The sequence below is a fragment of the Apium graveolens genome, chromosome 7, assembly GCF_009905375.1.
Source record: "Apium graveolens cultivar Ventura chromosome 7, ASM990537v1, whole genome shotgun sequence".
Taxonomy (NCBI): domain Eukaryota; kingdom Viridiplantae; phylum Streptophyta; class Magnoliopsida; order Apiales; family Apiaceae; genus Apium; species Apium graveolens.
This window is the reverse complement of record NC_133653.1, coordinates 5,441,883-5,460,987: the sequence shown is the minus strand read 5'-3', so window position 1 is coordinate 5,460,987 and position 19,105 is coordinate 5,441,883. Positions and strand designations below refer to the sequence as shown.

The 19,105-nt window shown below is 32.0% G+C and overlaps 1 protein-coding gene and 1 long non-coding RNA gene across 3 annotated transcripts; one reads left to right on the top strand and one right to left on the bottom strand.

Annotated features, from left to right (window-relative positions):
- Nucleotides 1-8,215: 8,215 nt before the first annotated feature.
- Nucleotides 8,216-9,388, bottom strand: LOC141673160 (uncharacterized). The gene is made up of 2 exons (XM_074479892.1): nt 9,344-9,388; nt 8,216-9,025 (listed from the first exon to the last, which is right to left on the bottom strand). Exons 1-2 carry the CDS (start codon nt 9,386-9,388, stop codon nt 8,216-8,218), a joined length of 855 nt encoding a protein of 284 aa, XP_074335993.1.
- A 3,044-nt stretch (nt 9,389-12,432) lies between these two features.
- Nucleotides 12,433-16,865, top strand: LOC141671874 (uncharacterized). 2 transcript variants are annotated; one of them, XR_012555283.1, is made up of 5 exons: nt 12,433-13,079; nt 13,160-14,382; nt 15,080-15,127; nt 15,215-15,613; nt 16,591-16,865. It is a non-coding gene; the product is annotated as an uncharacterized LOC141671874 (long non-coding RNA). The 2 variants fall into 2 exon arrangements; XR_012555284.1 differs by lacking the exon at nt 16,591-16,865 and having other exon boundaries at nt 15,215-15,844.
- Nucleotides 16,866-19,105: the final 2,240 nt, after the last annotated feature.

Sequence of the window (19,105 nt, the reverse complement as noted above, 5' to 3'; positions counted from 1 at the left end):
ATATTCATGTCACATGACACCTTTTAATTTTAAGTCATAAGTTAACTTTTTATGACACCTTTTAATTTAAGTCATAAGTTAACTTTTTTAAAAAATCCTATTTGGCCCTACTAATGTGTAATCATTTATCTATCATGACAATCTTATTGAAACCGATCCGGGCAGTGAAATAAATAGATAAAAAACTAAAATGACGAAATTAGTGAAATTACTGTCAGTAGTATCTGCCCAAGTCTGAGAAAAAGTAACTCAATTCTTATATAAAAAATTAGCTGTTACTAAGTTATACGAGAGAGTATATTGTCTTCAACAATATTATTTAAATTATTCTTTATATAATATTTTATTATTAAAAATATATTAAATCAATTAAAATATAATGTAAAAGAGGAGAGAAAGAGATAGTGATCCCCCATAATATATTATAAAATAATGATTAGAGGATCCTTAAAAGAATGGTATTAGTTCTTAAAAATAAAGAGTGGGTGGACGATTTTAATGATTTAAGAAATCACTGAAAGACTGTTGTAGCATATTTTTGTCCTCGTTTCTTAAATTTCAACTTAAAAATTTGAATAAGTAGTCTCTATATTAGACTTAGGGGTGAGCAAAAACCCGAAAAAAATCCGAATTGAAACAGAAATCATTAAGAATTGTTAAAAATTGAACCGCAAAAAACTGACCCGAACCGAAACTGAAAAATTAAAAATTGAATACGAAAGCAATTCTCCGGTTTCGATTATAGGTAGAATTCGAACCGCAAAAACCCGATTCGAACCAATTATTTAAATATATAAATAAATTAATATATTATATTTATTTAAAATAAAATTTTAAATTAATAAATACCCAATTTAATTAGGAGGAGGAAACATTTCACTTAATTGTACTTCTTTATTGCTTATTCCCTAGTTGTCCATTCAGTAAAAGGATTCTGTTGTTGTAATGCAATTCAAGGATCTGTACTCTCTTACGCTCCCCTACGGATTTAGTTTTCTAAACTAATACATGAACGCTCAGTTTTTTTCATCGTAGATAACTCGCAGTCGCTACCCTTCGGGTGCGCACTGGTAAATAGGGTCTTGTCAATATGCCTCTAGTAAAACCATGTTTGAGTAGAAATTCTGATAGAGTGTCATACCAAGCTCTTGGTGCTTGCTTCAGTCCATAGAGAGCATTTAAAAGTTTGTAAACAAAGTCAGGGAATTCTGGATCTTCAAATCCAGGTGGCTGTTGCACATAGACTTTTTCTTCTAGTTCACCATTAGGATGCACTTTTCATATCCATTTGATACACCTCAAAATTGAGTGTGCAGCAAATGCAAGGAAAATTCTTATTGATTCAAGCCTTGTAACTGGAGCAAAAGTTTCATCAAAATCAATTTCTTCTTCTTGTGAGTAGCCTGTGGCAACCAGTCTTGCTTTGTTTCTTGTCATAATTCCATTTTCATCCATTTTATTCATGTACACCCATTTTGTTTCAATAATGCTTCTGTTTCTCGGTACAGAAACCAATTCCTAAACTTTATTTATTTTAAACTGATTTAGCTCTTCTTGCATAGTTGTTATCCAATAAGGATCTGATGGGGCTTCCTCAGTTTTCTTAGGCTCAATTTGAGTCAGAAAGCATGCATGCAAGCATTTATTAGCAGTGGCACTTCTAATCCTCACTCCAGCATTAGGATCACCAATTATAGTATATCTCTTGTGTGACTCCTATCCCATTTTCTGGTGTGATAATTTTATTGACTAGAATTGTTCTCTTTTTCTCCATTGTTGGCATGACTTTCAGAACTGTCATCTCCTTCTCCCTGTGCCACCGAATTCAGGTGTGCTCTTCCTTGAGATGAATTTTCATTGTCAGAATTCACTGGTTCACTTGATTCTTCCTCCACTCTACTGTTGTGTTGACTTCAGCTTCATCTTCAGAATCACTGTCAATATTGAGGTTTTTAAACTTTGAAGTTCCAAGTCTGGACACTTGTCATCATCAAATGTCACATCTGTGCTCTCCATATTTCTTCTGCTCTAGCACATAGACTCTGTAACATATTTAGAGTTGTCTTTTAGCACAAAGCACTTGCTTCCAAACACATAAGATGCTTAACAGTAGGCTTTCTTTTAGACATAAATTGAGTATGGTGACTTTTCAATGTTTTTGTTTAGTAATATTTATTCTGAGTATAACGTGCTGTGTTAACAACTTCTTCCCAAAAATTGGTTGGTAGGTTGACGTCTTGCAGCATTGTTCTGCAACCTTCAACTAGAGATCTATTTTTCCTTTCAACCAAACCATTTTGTTGAGTGTAGCTGAGAACTCTTGAACCATGCCTTCGTCTTTACAGATATGACTTAGAATTGCATTCCTGAATTCTGTACCATTGTTACTCCTCAATCTTTTGACATAATTTTGATCTTCAGCCTATTTCTCAACTTTCTTTATGTGTTCAATAATGATGTGTGGAGTTTCATCCTTTCGAAGGCATAAATGCACTCAAGTGCCTTGAGTAGTCAGCCACCATCACCAAAGCATACTTATTTCTGGATATAGACATGATATTTACATGTCCAAACAATTCATGTGGATAAGCTGTAGTGGAGCATTAATGGAGTTCATAACTTTGCTTTTGTGACTAGACCTCTTCATTTTGCCTTTTTGACAAGCCTCACAAACTTCATTTTGAGCAAATTCTAAAGGTTGCATATCTCTCACTATTTCTTTTTTTACTAGAGTATTAAATGTTTTGTAGTTCAAGTGAGTGAGCTTCTTGTGCAGAGTTTTCTTTGGTTCACTAGATGCCTTGGTGTAGAAGCATATATTTTATCCTTGTTTGCTTATTTAAATCTGCAACAATCAGCTCCCTTCCTTACCCCTTTCAGAGCAATTTCACCATTTTCTTTCTTGTAATTGAGCAACCTTCTTTTTCAAAAATGACCTTGAACCCTTGTCAATAAATTGACTCACAGTAAGAAGATTCACTTCAAGACCTGCAATCAGTGATACATCTTCAATAACAACATTCCAGAAATCTACTTGCCATATCCCATTGTGAATCATTTGCTGTTGTCTCCAAAAGTCACCAAAGGGCAACCATCCTCCTTATATTGTGATAGCAAGGCTTTATCACCTGTCATATGTCTGGAACATCCACCGTCAATGACCCATATGAATTTATTCTTCTTGCCCTGCACATAATGAGTTTTAAGTGTGTTTAGCTACCCAAGCAGTGTTTGACACTTTCTTCTTTTTCACAAAATTAGCAGAAGTAGAACTGAACATTCAAAAGGAACAACATTCTTAGTTTGATTAGAATTTTCATCTTTAATCACAGATCTAAAGTTCACTTTTTTAAGATCTTTTCTCAACTTATGACAGCTAGTCATAACTTTCATGTTGCATGGAATGCAGTCAAACTTGTCACAGAAAGAATATGGTTCATCTGTTTGTGCCTCATTGTATTTTCAGACTCTATACTTTGGCTCATTAACAACCTTCTTAAAAAGGTGAGTTAGATGATTTGTTAAGCCACATTTTTGACATTGCTTTCTTAGAGCATCTACAACATAGGCTTAGTAGTTGCTTTTGTTGACACCTATCTTTTCATTCATGTTCTTCTTTTCTTTTCAGTGTTAAACAATCTTGATTTCATTTGTTGGTGCTTAGCAGTTGGACTCACTGTAGGCTTCTTCTCACATTCAGTGTTTGAAGTGGATTTTGGTATCCTCATTTTCTTTATCTTCATCTGCAAGCTCCTGCTTGATGACAAGCTCCACTTCATTGAGTTCAATTCACAAGCTTGAACAAGGGTGCATTCACATTTTTAAGTATCACATGACAATTTGGTTCACACTGTTCTTTCCTTTGTCAACTTTATTTTTCTTGTGAAAATTTCACAGCCTCATAGTCCCAAGCCAATGACTATGTTAGCACATGGGTTTGTTCTCTCATGATACTGACCAATTAATGAGATGCATTTTGTATGATTTGAGCTTCAAATCATTTTTTCTCATTATTTCTCTAACACTGCTTCTACTTCTCCAGCACACTTAAGCTTGTTTCTTAAGCTACTCATTTCTTGTTTAACTGTTTCAAGATCAACAAGCTACAGTTCCTAGATCCTGTTTCTCAATCTCAGTTTTTCATTAATTTTTGACAGCCTCCTCACTTCCTCAGTAGCTTCCATCATGTTTGTATGAATGTGAAATATTTCTACACTCATCTTCTCAACAGTTTCCTTATATTGTACAACATTTAAATCAATGGTAGTTAGGATAGGTACCTCAGACTTAGATGCAGATGACTCTCCTTGCTCCAAAGCCATGAGAGCGTAATTTCCATATTCTTCGCCATCATCTTCGTCATCTATATCATCCCAACTTTTACCCTTGGCATATAAGCTTTTACCTGTTGCTTTCTCAGAAGTGCTTCATACTTAGTTCCAGTTCTAAATAAGTCTTGTCCTTCTTCACCTTCTTTGGCTTCCTGTATTTTGTGGAAAAATGACCAAGTTCATCACAGTTGTAGCACCGATCTTTGATCTGTCCACAGATCCTGACTTGCCAGCCACTTTTTCCAGTTACATTTAACTGAGTCTTTCCTTTCCGGTTGTTGTTGTAGGATGTTTGGCCTTTACCCTTAAATGTATAGGCTTCTTGACTCTGGTATTTAAAATTTTCTTGCTAGATAAGCCATAGATGGTCCATTTCATCCAACTCATTAAGAGTATAAAACTCATCCTCTTCTAGCTCTAAAATGACTTATTTTTGAGGTTCCTTGTTTTTCTGCTCAACAACTTGAATAACTCGAGTCTGGGATTTTGTTTCATCTACAGTCATTTTGTTATCATTTGCTACCAAGAAACTTGACACATCCACAAGATGCCCTTGACTAGCTTTTAATGACTTTCTCTGCATCATTTCCAGCTCATAGGTTTTGAGAATACCATACAAAATCTCCAAAGTTATCCTACCTAAATCTCTTCCTTCTCTTATTGTTGAGATCTTTTGTTCCAAGTGGTCATGAAGAGTGAGCAAGAATTTGAGGTTAACTTCTCCAGCTTCATAGCACTTGTCATGAAGCTGCAAATTATTATCAGTTTGTTGAATCTCTCAAGACCTCAGTAATGCCTTCTTTGATTTAGCCATGCAACCCTCATATTGTGAAACCAGAATCCTTCTTTGGTTATATCTCACCTCTTCTGTTCCTTCACACAGATCTTTATCTTCTCCCAGATTTGCTTGGCTGACTCACAATTGATAATATTGTTGTACATTACATTATCAAGAGACTCAATTAATATGAGTTGTAAGCCACTGTTAAGTGCAATATTCTCTTTCTCTGGTCAGTGTAGGTAGATGGATCTTTAGGTGCAAAGTGTGCAGGAATGTCCATATCTCCATCGGTTGACTCAGGATTCTTTCCATAAAAATAAAGAGTCCATGCCAGATAATTTTAACATACATTGGAATCATCTTGTCAAAGACAGGAATCTTGATACTGCTGATTTTCTGTGCACTCATACTTCCAAGATCTTTATCTGTTTACTTTCAGATTTTTCTTTGATACCACTTGTTAGGTATGAAATGCAACATGGAAGGGGGTGAATGTATTTTCATGAATTTTAATTAACTCTGATATCCCTTGATCTTTGACTTGTCGCTATCTGACTTAGAACATGTTTTCTAGAACAAACTTATTCAACTCCAAACTTCTATAATTTTTTCTGAGGCATGATCAGGATTGATCTTTTTCCAGAGTTATTGCTTAGCTTGATGGTTGTTCACAGAATAATCCCCGAGTCTAATCTACTTAACATTTTTACAGACTCAAAAAATCAAATTACAAAATACAAGATTAGATTATTAAATAACTAATTGTTAGGGTTGTCAGATGACTTAGTCATGTTATGTACAAGTCTGTCTTGCACAACAATAATATCGTATAAGATGATTCTCATTATATGTTTAGATATTATACTTAACTTCTTATAAACTACATTTCAAGCAATATTTCTGCATCTAACACATTGCAATTGCACATTTTAAGAATTATATGTTAACTTGCAGGAGCACTAGATTACTTTCCCATTTTGTACCTAATTGTAAATTCCACTCATTATGATACGCAATGCATATGATTAGTAACGGTTAACGTAATTAGGATTACAAATAGTCGGGGAATAAATGAAATATTGCTAATATTTTGATGCTAGCCGGGTATTAATAAAAAATTTATATTACATTTTAACTAAAAACTACTACCTACGTTTCACTAAATTTTGTACATATCTTCTCCTCATACTTGACAGTACGTATTTTAAGACTACTATAAATCATAGTTTTATAATTTATTTTTTGAATTTTCTTTTCTGTATGAAAGTTTAAATATTATATTTTTATTTAAAAAAAAAATAATATTCAAAGTTATTTAGGGAACCATGCTTTATGATAGTCTTAAAATGTATCCAGTGTAAAGAATCAAGTAGGACGGAAAAAATATGATTTTTTTTAAAAAAATATATTACTGTTTTTTGCTTAACCGAATCTTCAGCCAAGATTATAAGAAAATGATGTTTCACGCACAATGATAAAAGACTAAAAAATAAGATGTAGAGTTGGTTGCAGAGCGGAGGGTGTGCGATGGCCGATTGGGCACATTTTTGTATATACAGGTGTGTACATATGTATATTAAAATAGGATTAAGAATATTTAGTAAAAAAAATAATGTTTTTAATATTAAAAATTGTAAATGAAAAATAATTGAAAAATATTATACACTTAAATAATTTAAATATTATCTCGAATAAATCAAATTACTTCTAAAAATACTATATAAAAATCATTTAAAATTGAAAATCACATTGTAAATCAACCATTAATGCTCTAGTTGAGAGATAAATACTTTTAATGAAAAATTGAAAAAATTATAGTTACTATATAATTATATATACTTATTTTATATTGGTGACAATATATACATTATTATGTCATTCAAATAATGATTCAAATTTCAGTTATATATTCATCTTAAATATATTCAATTTTTAATGTATAATATATATGAAACAAGTCAATTTTATATCAAATAAAGTAAATAATGGGTTAAGAAGATCTAAATTACAAGTTTATGTATAATTAGTTTTTATTGACTATCTTTTTTGTTTATCAATATTATATCTTACTTTTTTATAAAATAATATATCATAAGTCACATGTATAACTCATCTTTTTAAGATAAATATTTAACTCTAAAATATAGTATAATATATTAATTAGCTCTTATGTATTTCTAAAAATATTTTCTAAAATATTGCGTTTAATCAATTCATATTCATCACCTTGTAGGTAGTTCCCCTCTTTTACATTATTAGATTTACCTGTTAGATAGTCCTAAGCGCCTCTCTGTAGAAAATATTGCGTTTACAAAATTGTTTGCTCAGAGTTTACTCATGCTCATATTAAGAATACCTATTGCTTTTGTTTCTTCTGCATCCAGATAATAAACAATTAATGAATTGATGCTATGATCTACCAGACTCTTCTGCAAAACGACTATCTGTTTCAATTTACACCAACATGCTTTCTTTATGATAAACATAGAGGAATTTAAAGATTAGTCATTACTGTATTGCATTTTATTCTCTTTTAATAAACCACATAAACTGGTGATAACAGCAAAAGAACACAGAATCTGGTTACCAGTAAACAGTTCAGAAAACAAAACCTTTGAATTCCATAGCGGATATCCGTACAAACCCGAAAAACAAGTAGGGAAAAAAGAAGAGTAATATGGTGCCCAATTTATTTAAGATGTACCAAGTGGTGGAGAGAAATTATGAATAGATATCCCTGAAAAATGAGGCTGCATTTCGCCCGTCTGCACATTGAAATTCCATATCATGACCTCCTCCTGTAGCCCAAAACCACTGCCACAACTCGTCGGTAAAGTATATGCTATTTGGTTTAATACAATCGGAAGATGCTATAGATGTTGATGAAGTTCTCCCAATAATAATGCCTCGTTTCCCAAATCTCTTACATCTTCTACCCAAGTACATGATGGAACTTCATTAGAATCAGAATGATGCACATCCAACTTCAATACCAAAAAATTACTTGTATAATACCTAAAATCTCCAGGAATATCTTCTTTACTGTTTTTTTCGATATAAAAGCGCAACACTTACCCAAATGTGGATCCAGATAATGCTTCAATCATATAACTTCGAACTTGATAATGCTTGAAATGGGAATTGATGTGATCAATTTTCCCTTGGGTGACTGCGTTTCTTTTCTGTCGTCATTGTCATCAATCTCACACATATGAACTCCACCACGAAAATCTATAGCATAGAAATTTTTCTTGTGGTAAACAATATCATGGAATAGTCTTTGACCAGCTTCTAACTCCACATTTTTCCAACAGTTGTCTCTCAATCTAGCGCAACCCAATACTCCACGTTCACAGATAACCATTATTATGGGAAGATGACAGGTACCCTGATTTTGTAATGCAGATTTTATAGGTACTTGTGAAGACAAAGCAACTTTAGTGATAACCTTGGTGGAGGCCTGTTGTGGGAAATAATCATCATGATACTCTTCTTGAGAAGGCAACGTGAGCATAGAAGGAAGTGGAAATGGGAGCCTATTTAGCGGATGCAATAGATTAATTTCTAAATCTCCGCCTAGCGTTAACAACCATCCTTTGTTTGTTCCTAGTATTACTTTGTTTGTAGCCTGGGGCAAATCAAGATAGTATATCTTTTTTGTTTTTAGACTGAACAAACCGCGAGTACTAGGAATATTCTTAATTATAAGATCAGGGTCTGGTAGTGTTTGATCATCTCCTCCAACCTTACATGCACTTATATCTAATCCAGTGTCTTCAGCAAGGAGCAACCAGGGATATTTGTGTGGCAGGAATGACGTCAGCTGGTTATTCAGTTCAGAAGCTGCAGAATTCCATGATTTGCATACAGCTGAAAATCTTGGTAATTTCGTCCACGTACTTGAATTTCTGAGCTATAACATTCAGGAGTTCTGCAGGAAGATCTTTCCACATATCAGCACATGATGATCTTTTATGACCCATCTGATTGATTAATTAAGAATTATGACTCAACTCTGTGATTAATTAGTGTGGATTAACTGAGATATTGGAGATCATCCGGCCAATCTATATTATATATAGCAGACCTTTCCACATGCATAATATCTTTTTGTTAATTGTTAAAGGATTTGTATTTGTAATTTAGCAATCACTTTTTCACTTTCTGTAGTCAAAATCACAATTACATTATGAATTGATTTTCATCAATATCAATATCAAAATTTACATACCTTGTTATTATAAAATTTAGAACGAATGCGATTTGAATTAGTCATTACCACTACAACAAAATAGGCCAATTACGACGACCAACTTACGACGGAAAAAAATGCGCAACCAACTTACGACGGAAAAAAGTAAAACGTCGTAAATATTTACGATGAAATCCGTAACCGTCGTAAGTTTAATATTTATTAATAAAATTATGCACGACACGATTAAACAAAAATGAAAATTATTTGAAGTTGCGACGATTTAAACATTTCGTCGTAAGTTAATTATTTTTATTAAAATTTTAAATTGAAATTGAATAAGAAAATATTTTCTCTAAATTTACAACGAAATATTTTCGACGGAAAAAATCGGATTGTCAAATTTACGACAGAAATTAAAATTCGTCGTAAGTTATCAAAGATGGAAATTTAACTTTTTCCCAATAATTTTGGTGGGATAATAAAAATCATTTGAAGTTGTGACGATTTGAACATTTCGTCGTAAGTTAAATATCCAATTTACAACGAAAATTAAAATTCGTCGTAAGTTATCAAAGAGGGAAATTTAACCTTTTCCCCAAAATTTTGGCGGTAAATTTGACTTTTCTCAAAATTTTGGCGGTAAATTTGACTTTTCTCAAATTAGCACATGATTTTTAATAATTTCAATTTTTAAAAATATTATTCATGATCCAACCATATTAATGTCAACATTTATTTGTTTGGGTGACATTTTAAAAATTTCAGAAAATTTTATATATTTTGATAAAATAATTTACTATGAAATATTGATTATATCAATAATATATATAGATATATATTGTCATCCATGCAGTTGTATCGATGAAAAATCAAACCACATATATACCATATTAATGTCAATATATAATATTGACTAGTTAGTTGTACTAGTCGAGTTGATAATTGACTGTTAAAATGTCAAACTAAATAATATTATTTTGATATGAAATTTTGGTTACATCACTAAAATATATACATATTGACATCCATACAGTTGGATCGTTGAAAAATATTTTTAAATAATCGAAACACTAATTCAGGATTCAACACTAGTTAGCTGTACTAGTCAAACTGAAACTTGACTGTTAAAATGTCAAATCAAATAAATTATTTTGATATGAAATTTTGGTTATATCAGTAATATATATATATATATATTGACATTCATACGACTGAATCGTTGAAAAATATTTTTAAAATAATTGAAACACTAATTCAAGATTCAACACGAGTTAGTTGTACTAGTCAAACTAAAGCTTGACTGTTAAAATGTCAAACCAAATAAAATTATTTTGATATGAAATTTTGGTTATATCACTAATATATATACATATCTATTGACATCCATAGGGTTGGATCGTTGAAAAATATTTTTAAAATAATCGAAACACTAATTCAAGATTCAACACAAGTTAGCTGTACTGGTCAAACTGAAGCTTGACTGTTAAAATCTCAACCAAATAAATTATTTTGATATGAAATTTTGGTTATATCACTAATATATATATATATATATATAATATATATATATATATATATATATATTGACATCAATACGGTTGGATCGTTGAAAAATATTTTTAAAATAATCGAAACACTAATTCAAGATTCAACACTAGTTAGTTGTACTGGTCAAACTGAAGTTTAACTGTTAAAATCTCAAACCAAATAAAATTATTTTGATATGAAATTTTGGTATATCACTAATATATATATCTATTGACATCCATACGGTTGGATCGTTGAAAATATTTTAAAATAATTGAAACACTAATTCAAGATTCAACACGAGTTAGTTGTACTAGTCAAACTAAAGCTTGACTGTTAAAATGTCAAACCAAATAAAATTATTTTGATATGAAATTTTGGTTATATCACTAATATATATACATATCTATTGACATCCATAGGGTTGGATCGTTGAAAAATATTTTTAAAATAATCGAAACACTAATTCAAGATTCAACACAAGTTAGCTGTACTGGTCAAACTGAAGCTTGACTGTTAAAATCTCAAACCAAATAAAATTATTTTGATATGAAATTTTGGTTATATCACTAATATATATATATATATATATATATATATATATATTGACATCAATACGGTTGGATCGTTGAAAAATATTTTTAAAATAATCGAAACACTAATTCAAGATTCAACACTAGTTAGTTGTACTGGTCAAACTGAAGTTTAACTGTTAAAATCTCAAACCAAATAAAATTATTTTGATATGAAATTTTGGTTATATCACTAATATATATATCTATTGACATCCATACGGTTGGATCGTTGAAAATATTTTTAAAATAATCGAAACACTAATTCAAGATTCAACACTAGTTAGTTGTACTATTCAAACTCATATATGACTGTTAAAATGTCAAACCAAATAAAATTATTTTGATATGAAATTTTGGTTATATCACTAATATATATATCTATTAACATTCATACGGTTGGATCGTTGAAAAATATTTTTAAAATAATCTCAACACCAATTCAGGATTAAACACTAGTTAGATGTACTAGTCAAATTGATACTTCACCGTTAAAATGGCAAACCAAATATAATTAGTTTGATATGAAATTTTGGTTATATAATTAATATATATATCTATTGATATTCATATGGTTGGATCGTTGAAAAATATTTTAAAAATAATCGAAACATAAATTCAGGACTAAATACTCGTTAACTGTACTAGTCAAACTCATGCTTGACTGTTAAAAATGGCAAACCAAATATAATTAGTTTGACATGAAATTTTGGTTATATCAGTAATATATATATCTATTGAGATCTATATGGTTGGATCGTTAAAAAATATTTTTAAAAATTAACTTCTAATTTTTCTATTATGATTTTTTTGAATAATATTTTTAACGATCCAACCGTGTGAATATTAAGATATATTAATTTTAGGTCATATACACAAATATCAAATCTAAATATATGAATATATATATGTAAAATAATTGTCAATATATTAAAATATAGCAGTATACAAGCAAAATAGGTGAAAGTAGAAGGGGCAAATTGACCGCTCTTTCCGATTTTCCCAAAACAACACCCTGCTTTTGAGAAACAGGACAGTCTAATTTCTTCACAGATATATTTTCATTCTCTCTTTCTGACTCCTCTCTCTTCCCCTCACTTTCTTCCCCTCTCCTCTCCTGCTTTTGTAAAATCTATACATACATAAATGTTTACTTTGATTTTGGCCTCCTTTGATTGATTTGTATGTTTCTTTTATGGAGGCTTTAGTTAAGGTTTCGTTTAGGGTTTCAATTGACTTCAATTTGGGGTTTCAGTTCGTGTTCAAAACTAGGGCTTTAGGGCTTATTTTTGGATTCAAGGGAAGGCGTCTCTCTCTCTCTCTCCATCTCTCCCTCTGATCTTTATTTCTCTCAGTATCTCTCCTCCTGCCTGGGATTGTCTCAATCTCTCAGGCTCTCTCCCTCTAATTTGCCTTGGTTGAAAAGTGCGGGAGGAGAGTGGTGGTGATGGCGAACCCGACGGTGATGGTGGAGACATTTTGTAAGGAGTAATTGGGAGCGGAGAAAGTGTTTGGTGCGGAGAGTGGTGGTGATGGCAAAGACGGTGATGATGGAGACGTGTTGTAAGGAGTAATTGGGATATATTTGTTTCCTAATTGACAATGTATAACACATACTGCTTGGTTGTAAGTGAAATGGAAAATGGTCAAAATGCTGAGGTAAAGAAGGCAAGGTAAAAAATGTATACACATTTTTTCGTATTTATTGTTTTGTAGTATTTTTTTTTAATTTAAAAATGATTTGTCTTGGCAGGAGGATGAAGCTACCTATTGTTAGAGAGAACTATCTTGTTGATTGCTTAAAAAGAAAAGAAGCTTCCATTTGTTTTGTATAAAATTGAAGCTTTAGGAGAGACCAGTGGCAGTGGTGTGCTGACAACCAAAGTGAAAGGTCGAGGTGATGTGCACGAAGCATCTGGCCTACAGGATACTGGACATATACTTCTGTCCAGTATTGAAGCTTGCCACTGAAGAAAAGGCACTCAGTTTCACTCAGGTTGCACGATAGTTATGACATACTGAATTGTTTCACTCAGGACAGAGTTGTATAAGGATACCTACCCGGGCAATGAGACTCCCTTTATCAGCTTCCCTTGTCCCCCATACAGGTGAGCTTCAGCAAACGCTCCGGATTTCTCAACTCAGGAACCATCAAAAACATTATGATGTCTGGCACTCTATGTACACAGTCGGCATATTTTCAATACTCTTTGCCATCCCTATATTCAGAGATGATGTGAAGAAAAACCAATATCAACCAAACCAATCCTTTTTCTTTTCGTTCATTTGACTAACAACCTCCATGCCTCGACCATCATATTAGCATCTAGTCTTCCCTTCCAATATATCTCATCAGATTGCATGATTAGAAATTAGTATGATCCATATAGTAACTCAAAATCTCGGTACATATCGATATTATTTTTGAATATTTCAACCCCCATTTCCGCGTGCATCAAGTCTAAAACACAGCAAATGCCGGAAAAGTGAGGGTGCGAACTATCTCCTGCAATAAAAACATTCCCATTGTTGTTGACCTCTATCCAACTACACCCTGGTTGCTTCTTCACTCCATTTTCTCTCATCCGACACCATATCTTTTCAGCTTCTAATCTCTTTCCACAACCCATGTACATTTCTGCCAAAATCATATACACACCTGAGTTCGAAGGTTCTAACCTGAGAACATTCTCCCCGGAAATCACACCAACCTCTAGATTCTTGTGTATTCTACACGCTCCAAGTAAAGCTCCCCAGACACTTGATGGAACTTCTACTCCATCAGCTCTCATTTGATCCAGAATAGTCAGTGCCTCTTTTGAGCATGAGCTTGCTTCCCTAGCTCTAGAGATGGCAAATTTGAGCATATCGTAAGGACACTAGTAAATGTAGCTTCATCGACAGAGACATTTTCTTGCCGCATTTTGATATATAGTTTGATCCCATCCTCCCCGTGAAGAAAAGGATAGTTTCAAGGTCAGTTGTCAATGATATATATTTATGTTCTCTTTTTATACTTCTTGATCAGTGTTCAAAAGATAGAATTATTATCGTCTAATGTGATAGGTTCAATAGTAAATATGTATATTAAAAATACATGCATTTGATTCTCCTTTTGCCTCTGCTTGAGATGTATGATATCAGGTTATTGCTAGAAAACGAATATTTCTAGATTGTAACATTCAATGAATTATTTCCGAATACATAATGAACTTGATATTTATGATAACCCATTTATATGTCATAGAAGAACGATTTAACTGTCTATCGATCATAGCTGAATTAAAATAAATAAGAGGACAGATATCAAGTACCTGATGCCAACTATGAACAAATTTATATATTTTACAGTAAAACCTCTATAAGGGCGAGAGTTTATTATTCATATATCAAGCAAACAACATTGTATGTATTATGTTGTGACCGATTACACTAAATAATCAAGTATTGACCTAAATACTAGATAAAAGAATATCTTGTGCCTTATGTATGCGTTTAACAGTCAATAGTCATAAATCCAGCTAAGTTGGTTATAGTTTACTTGCATTGTAAAATGTTAAAAAATAAAGCTTAATCCAAAAAATATCCCCAAAGAAAAAGGAATATTAATTTTATTTAGGAACTATTCCTTCTGCAAGTCCATCACATTCTTTATGATTTTTAATATCTACAGAGAGAGCAGGAGGAACAAATGCTACTAAACAATCGTTTGATGCAAGAGGTATATGAACTTCAATAGGATCTAAGGTTGCAAGAGTCTATAACAAACTGCAAAAATGTTTACAAGGATGCTTTGTCTATTTTGCAGGTTAATATTTGCATTATGATTGCCTCTCTGACTCTTAATCTTGCTGATAGCCTGATACTAATTAGCGAATTAGCATACTTTTGTGATTCAATAAGAATTTTGTAGTTGGTCTTGCAAATGATTTAATCAGCACTCAGTAGCTGATGAGAGCTCTCCAACTACAAAACTACTTCCGAGTGCATGTGAGATTGGCTCAATTTTTCTTTCAACCTTAGAAACCCACGTTTCAGGTGCTACTGATATCCATGACACCTCCCTAGGAAGCAGTCACTCAGTTCAAGAAGAATGCAACATGCTTCGAGAGAGACTTGTTAAAACAATTACATCTTTGGGTCGTCAGAAGCTCCAACTGTCAAAGATAAATATACAAAGAGTTCTCTTCAAGGCTGTGTTAGTAAGGTAGCTGTTTTGTCACAGATATTAAAATGTCTTGTGCCACTTTCTATGTTATTAATTGTGTTATTCGCTTTCTATCTCTGTTGAAGTAGTATGATATTATGATTGTACATCTTCCCTTTTTTTAAGCTATTGTGTGAAAGACGGGTTCAAATACTAAATACCAAGAGCAGCCAATTTTTGAAACAAGTCTGTTCTATGTCTCACTTACAATATACACAAGTGTTATTTAGAGTTTTAGCCTTGCAGGTGAATTATCACTGGATTATACTGTTACATGATTATCTTTACTGTCGAAATCTAAATGTACATCTATTTTCAAATAATAAGAACAGTTTTCTTGTTCTTTTTCCCCCTAATAAATATTCATGGTTTAGTATGTAAATTAATCATTGTATCTAGGAACTTTGCATGTCTAGGGTACCTTTAGTGATCTTGAGTTGAAATTCCAGAAAGCTGAGTCTTTTTCCATTTCATTTTTGAGTTTACCTTTTTATTGTTGATAAAGGAATTTTTAGTTTTTTGTCTAGTAAATTCGACCCGGTTACAACAATGGTACCCTACTTGTACCAACTTGGTGAGAACTGAAGTGCTTTCTAAATGTGCATTTAATTTCCAAATAGTCAGGTAAAAGGCTATTTTGACAGAAAGATATAGTAAAATAGTTCAAGGTTTAATGTTACAGTAGTAAGCATTTGGAGTCCAAAGATATGTGTGTGTTTGTGTGGTTTTTAATTCTCTGCATATTATATAAATTGACCCATTTATAAATGGTTCTCATACATGAACATGATTCTCATACTTAATTAGTCATGATACAAGATTTTTTTTTTAACTTTGGTTTTTTCTATATTTGTATAAACTGCGGTTTAGAGAAGACATTTGAATTTTTGTCACTACTGTGTTAGATTTGTGTCTAGAAATAGAATGTTGTCTTTATTATTTCTTGTGTTCTAAGTGTGTGTTCTTTCGCTGCACAGGTCAATTGCCACTGATTTCAAGTTTTGATAGCATGACAAGTTCAGCAACTAAATTTGAATTAGATAACAGTAGTCAATCGGATATTTTCCTGGGCGTCTAATTGAAGTGCTAGTGTATTTCTTTATATTTTACTCTGTCCCACCCTTTTGTTTTTGATGAGCATGACACTCATGTTATCGGAATATAAGTTATTTCTAAGTTAGACTTAAAGAATGTAATTATGTAATGTGTTTGATCTGGAATTATTGATAAAACTTGATACAATGATAATTATGTATTTTGCTTTGATAAATATTGATTGTCTTTTGGCAGTTTTAGAGTTATGTTGAGTTTGTGTTTAAAATTTAAATTGGAAGCCGAAAATGACTGAAAACTGAAAAATCAGTATTTGATTATTCTTGAAAAACAAACTTACGACGGTTATTCTTCAAACATTCCGTCGTAATGTATATATTTTCATATTTAATTATTTTTTTTGAATTTTCATTTTCAAGCTTATAGACCCCACGTTCTAAATTACGACGTTTTTTCTGTCGGAAATTTCTAACTTAAGACGCTTTTTTCCGTCGTAAATTATGGTTTATCTCATTAAAAGTGGGTCCCGTAAAGTAATATCCGACGTTTTTTCCGTCGTAAGTAGATAACTTACAACGTTATTGTTCGTCGTATTCTGGTATCTTGCGACGATAAATTCCGTCGTAAGTAGATTTATTATTTTATTGAGTATGTGGGCCTCTACTTCCTAACTTGCGACGCAATTTTATCTTGTGACGAAAAAACGAACTTACTACTCGATCAAAAACGACGATTTTTTCCCGTCGTAAATGGCTCAATTACGACGATTTCAGTTCAAAAAAACCGTCGTAAATGGCCAAATTTGTTGTAGTGTACAGAAAAGAATTAATGTAAACAAAAGAGAATATTCAATTCACGACTAGGTTGATTTTTGAGATTTTAACTGCATAAAGTCAAATTTAAATAAATTTACTTTGAAAATTAAAACATATTTTGAAAATTAAAACATGCGTGGCATCTTGAAGTATTATTTGACATTACGTCCTTCAACTTTTTCTTAATTAAAGTTGTATACAGTTTAAATTATCGTCCTATAATTTTTTTCTCTTTAAGTAGTGTATCTGAATAAGATCGTAAATGAGTTGATACGCTCACGAACAGTTCGGTATCGATTTAAAAAAAATTGGCTCGATTTATAAACAAGTCAAACATGAACATAGTTCTAGGATCGGTTTATAAATTAGCTGAACTTGAGTACAATATAGTCGGTTTCGAAAATTCACGAAGAAGTTTGATTACAATATTCGCAAAGAGGTTCACGAGTAATGTTCGTAAAAATACTTGCTTATATAACTCGTAAATAAGTATATGAATTATTAATTATATATGCTCGTAAACGAAACACTGACACATGATATTAAGTGGATAATTGTGAGATAAATAGTGTATGTTTTATAGTTTTATCCCGAGTCATTATCCTTATGTTTAATTTATATATATATATATATTATATTTATGTATTAAAATTATTAATTCATGTAATTTGTAATTTAAATTTTAAATTTATTTCAAAAATAAAAATTTAGCTTATAAATTATAATTTACCAAAAATATTATAAAATTATAAACAACTTATACATAAAATTATGCAAACACATAAATAACTTATAAGTTACGATATTTGTATCAGCTGTATATCACTTTTATACTTTTAAGTTATAAATTAATTTTTTAATAAACCCAGCCGACCATGATTAGTGACCGTTAAAGTCACACACACCTAAAACCTCGTAAAAACCTAGGTTTAGTTGCGAGTTGCAACACTTATGCCAAGTATATACTATTCGATTAAAGTTAGGTTGCAACCACTATAAGAAAACAGGACAAAACTGACCATCAAAAACAGTCGGTTAAGAGGCAACACGGTCGGTTAAAATAGTCATAACCGACCACAGAGCATGGTCGGTTTTAGCCTGGTCGGTTATAACTTTTGGTCGGGTTTAACCCTCATAACCGACCAACATAGTGGTCGGTTAAGTGCCTGGACATTCTATTCAAATGTGGGGTCACCGTGTACACGTGGCAACACGTGTTGCCACGTCACTTAGTCATAACTGACCGTTGGTGGTCGGTTATGTCTGTTTTTAAAAAGTTGAATGGAACTCATAACCGACCGTGGTCAAAATATGCACATCGGTCGGTTTATTTCAGAAACTAATTTAAATGTCATAACCGACCACCCTCTGAAGGAGACGGTCGGTTTTATGAAGAAGATGGTTGGTTATGTCACCTGACGGTCGGTTTTCGGGGTTTATAATGGTCAAAAGTGGTCGATTATGCCTATTGTCGGTCGGTTTTAATGTCTGATTTTAAAAAAAAATGCAGGTTTTTCTGCAGTCCCTATACAAAACCAAATCAAACAACCAAACAATATTCACAACCAAACAATATTCACAACCAAATCTCCAATCCAATCAATAACCTATACAACTCAAAATC

Excerpts from the sequence above, each read along its gene's own strand:
- LOC141673160 (XM_074479892.1), bottom strand. The coding sequence starts at position 9,388 with ATGACTAATTCAAATCGCATTCGTTCTAAATTTTATAATAACAAG. Across the intron at positions 9,026-9,343 it reads CTAAATTTTATAATAACAAG|CTCAGAAATTCAAGTACGTG; the intron begins GTATGTAAATTT and ends TGAATGTTATAG.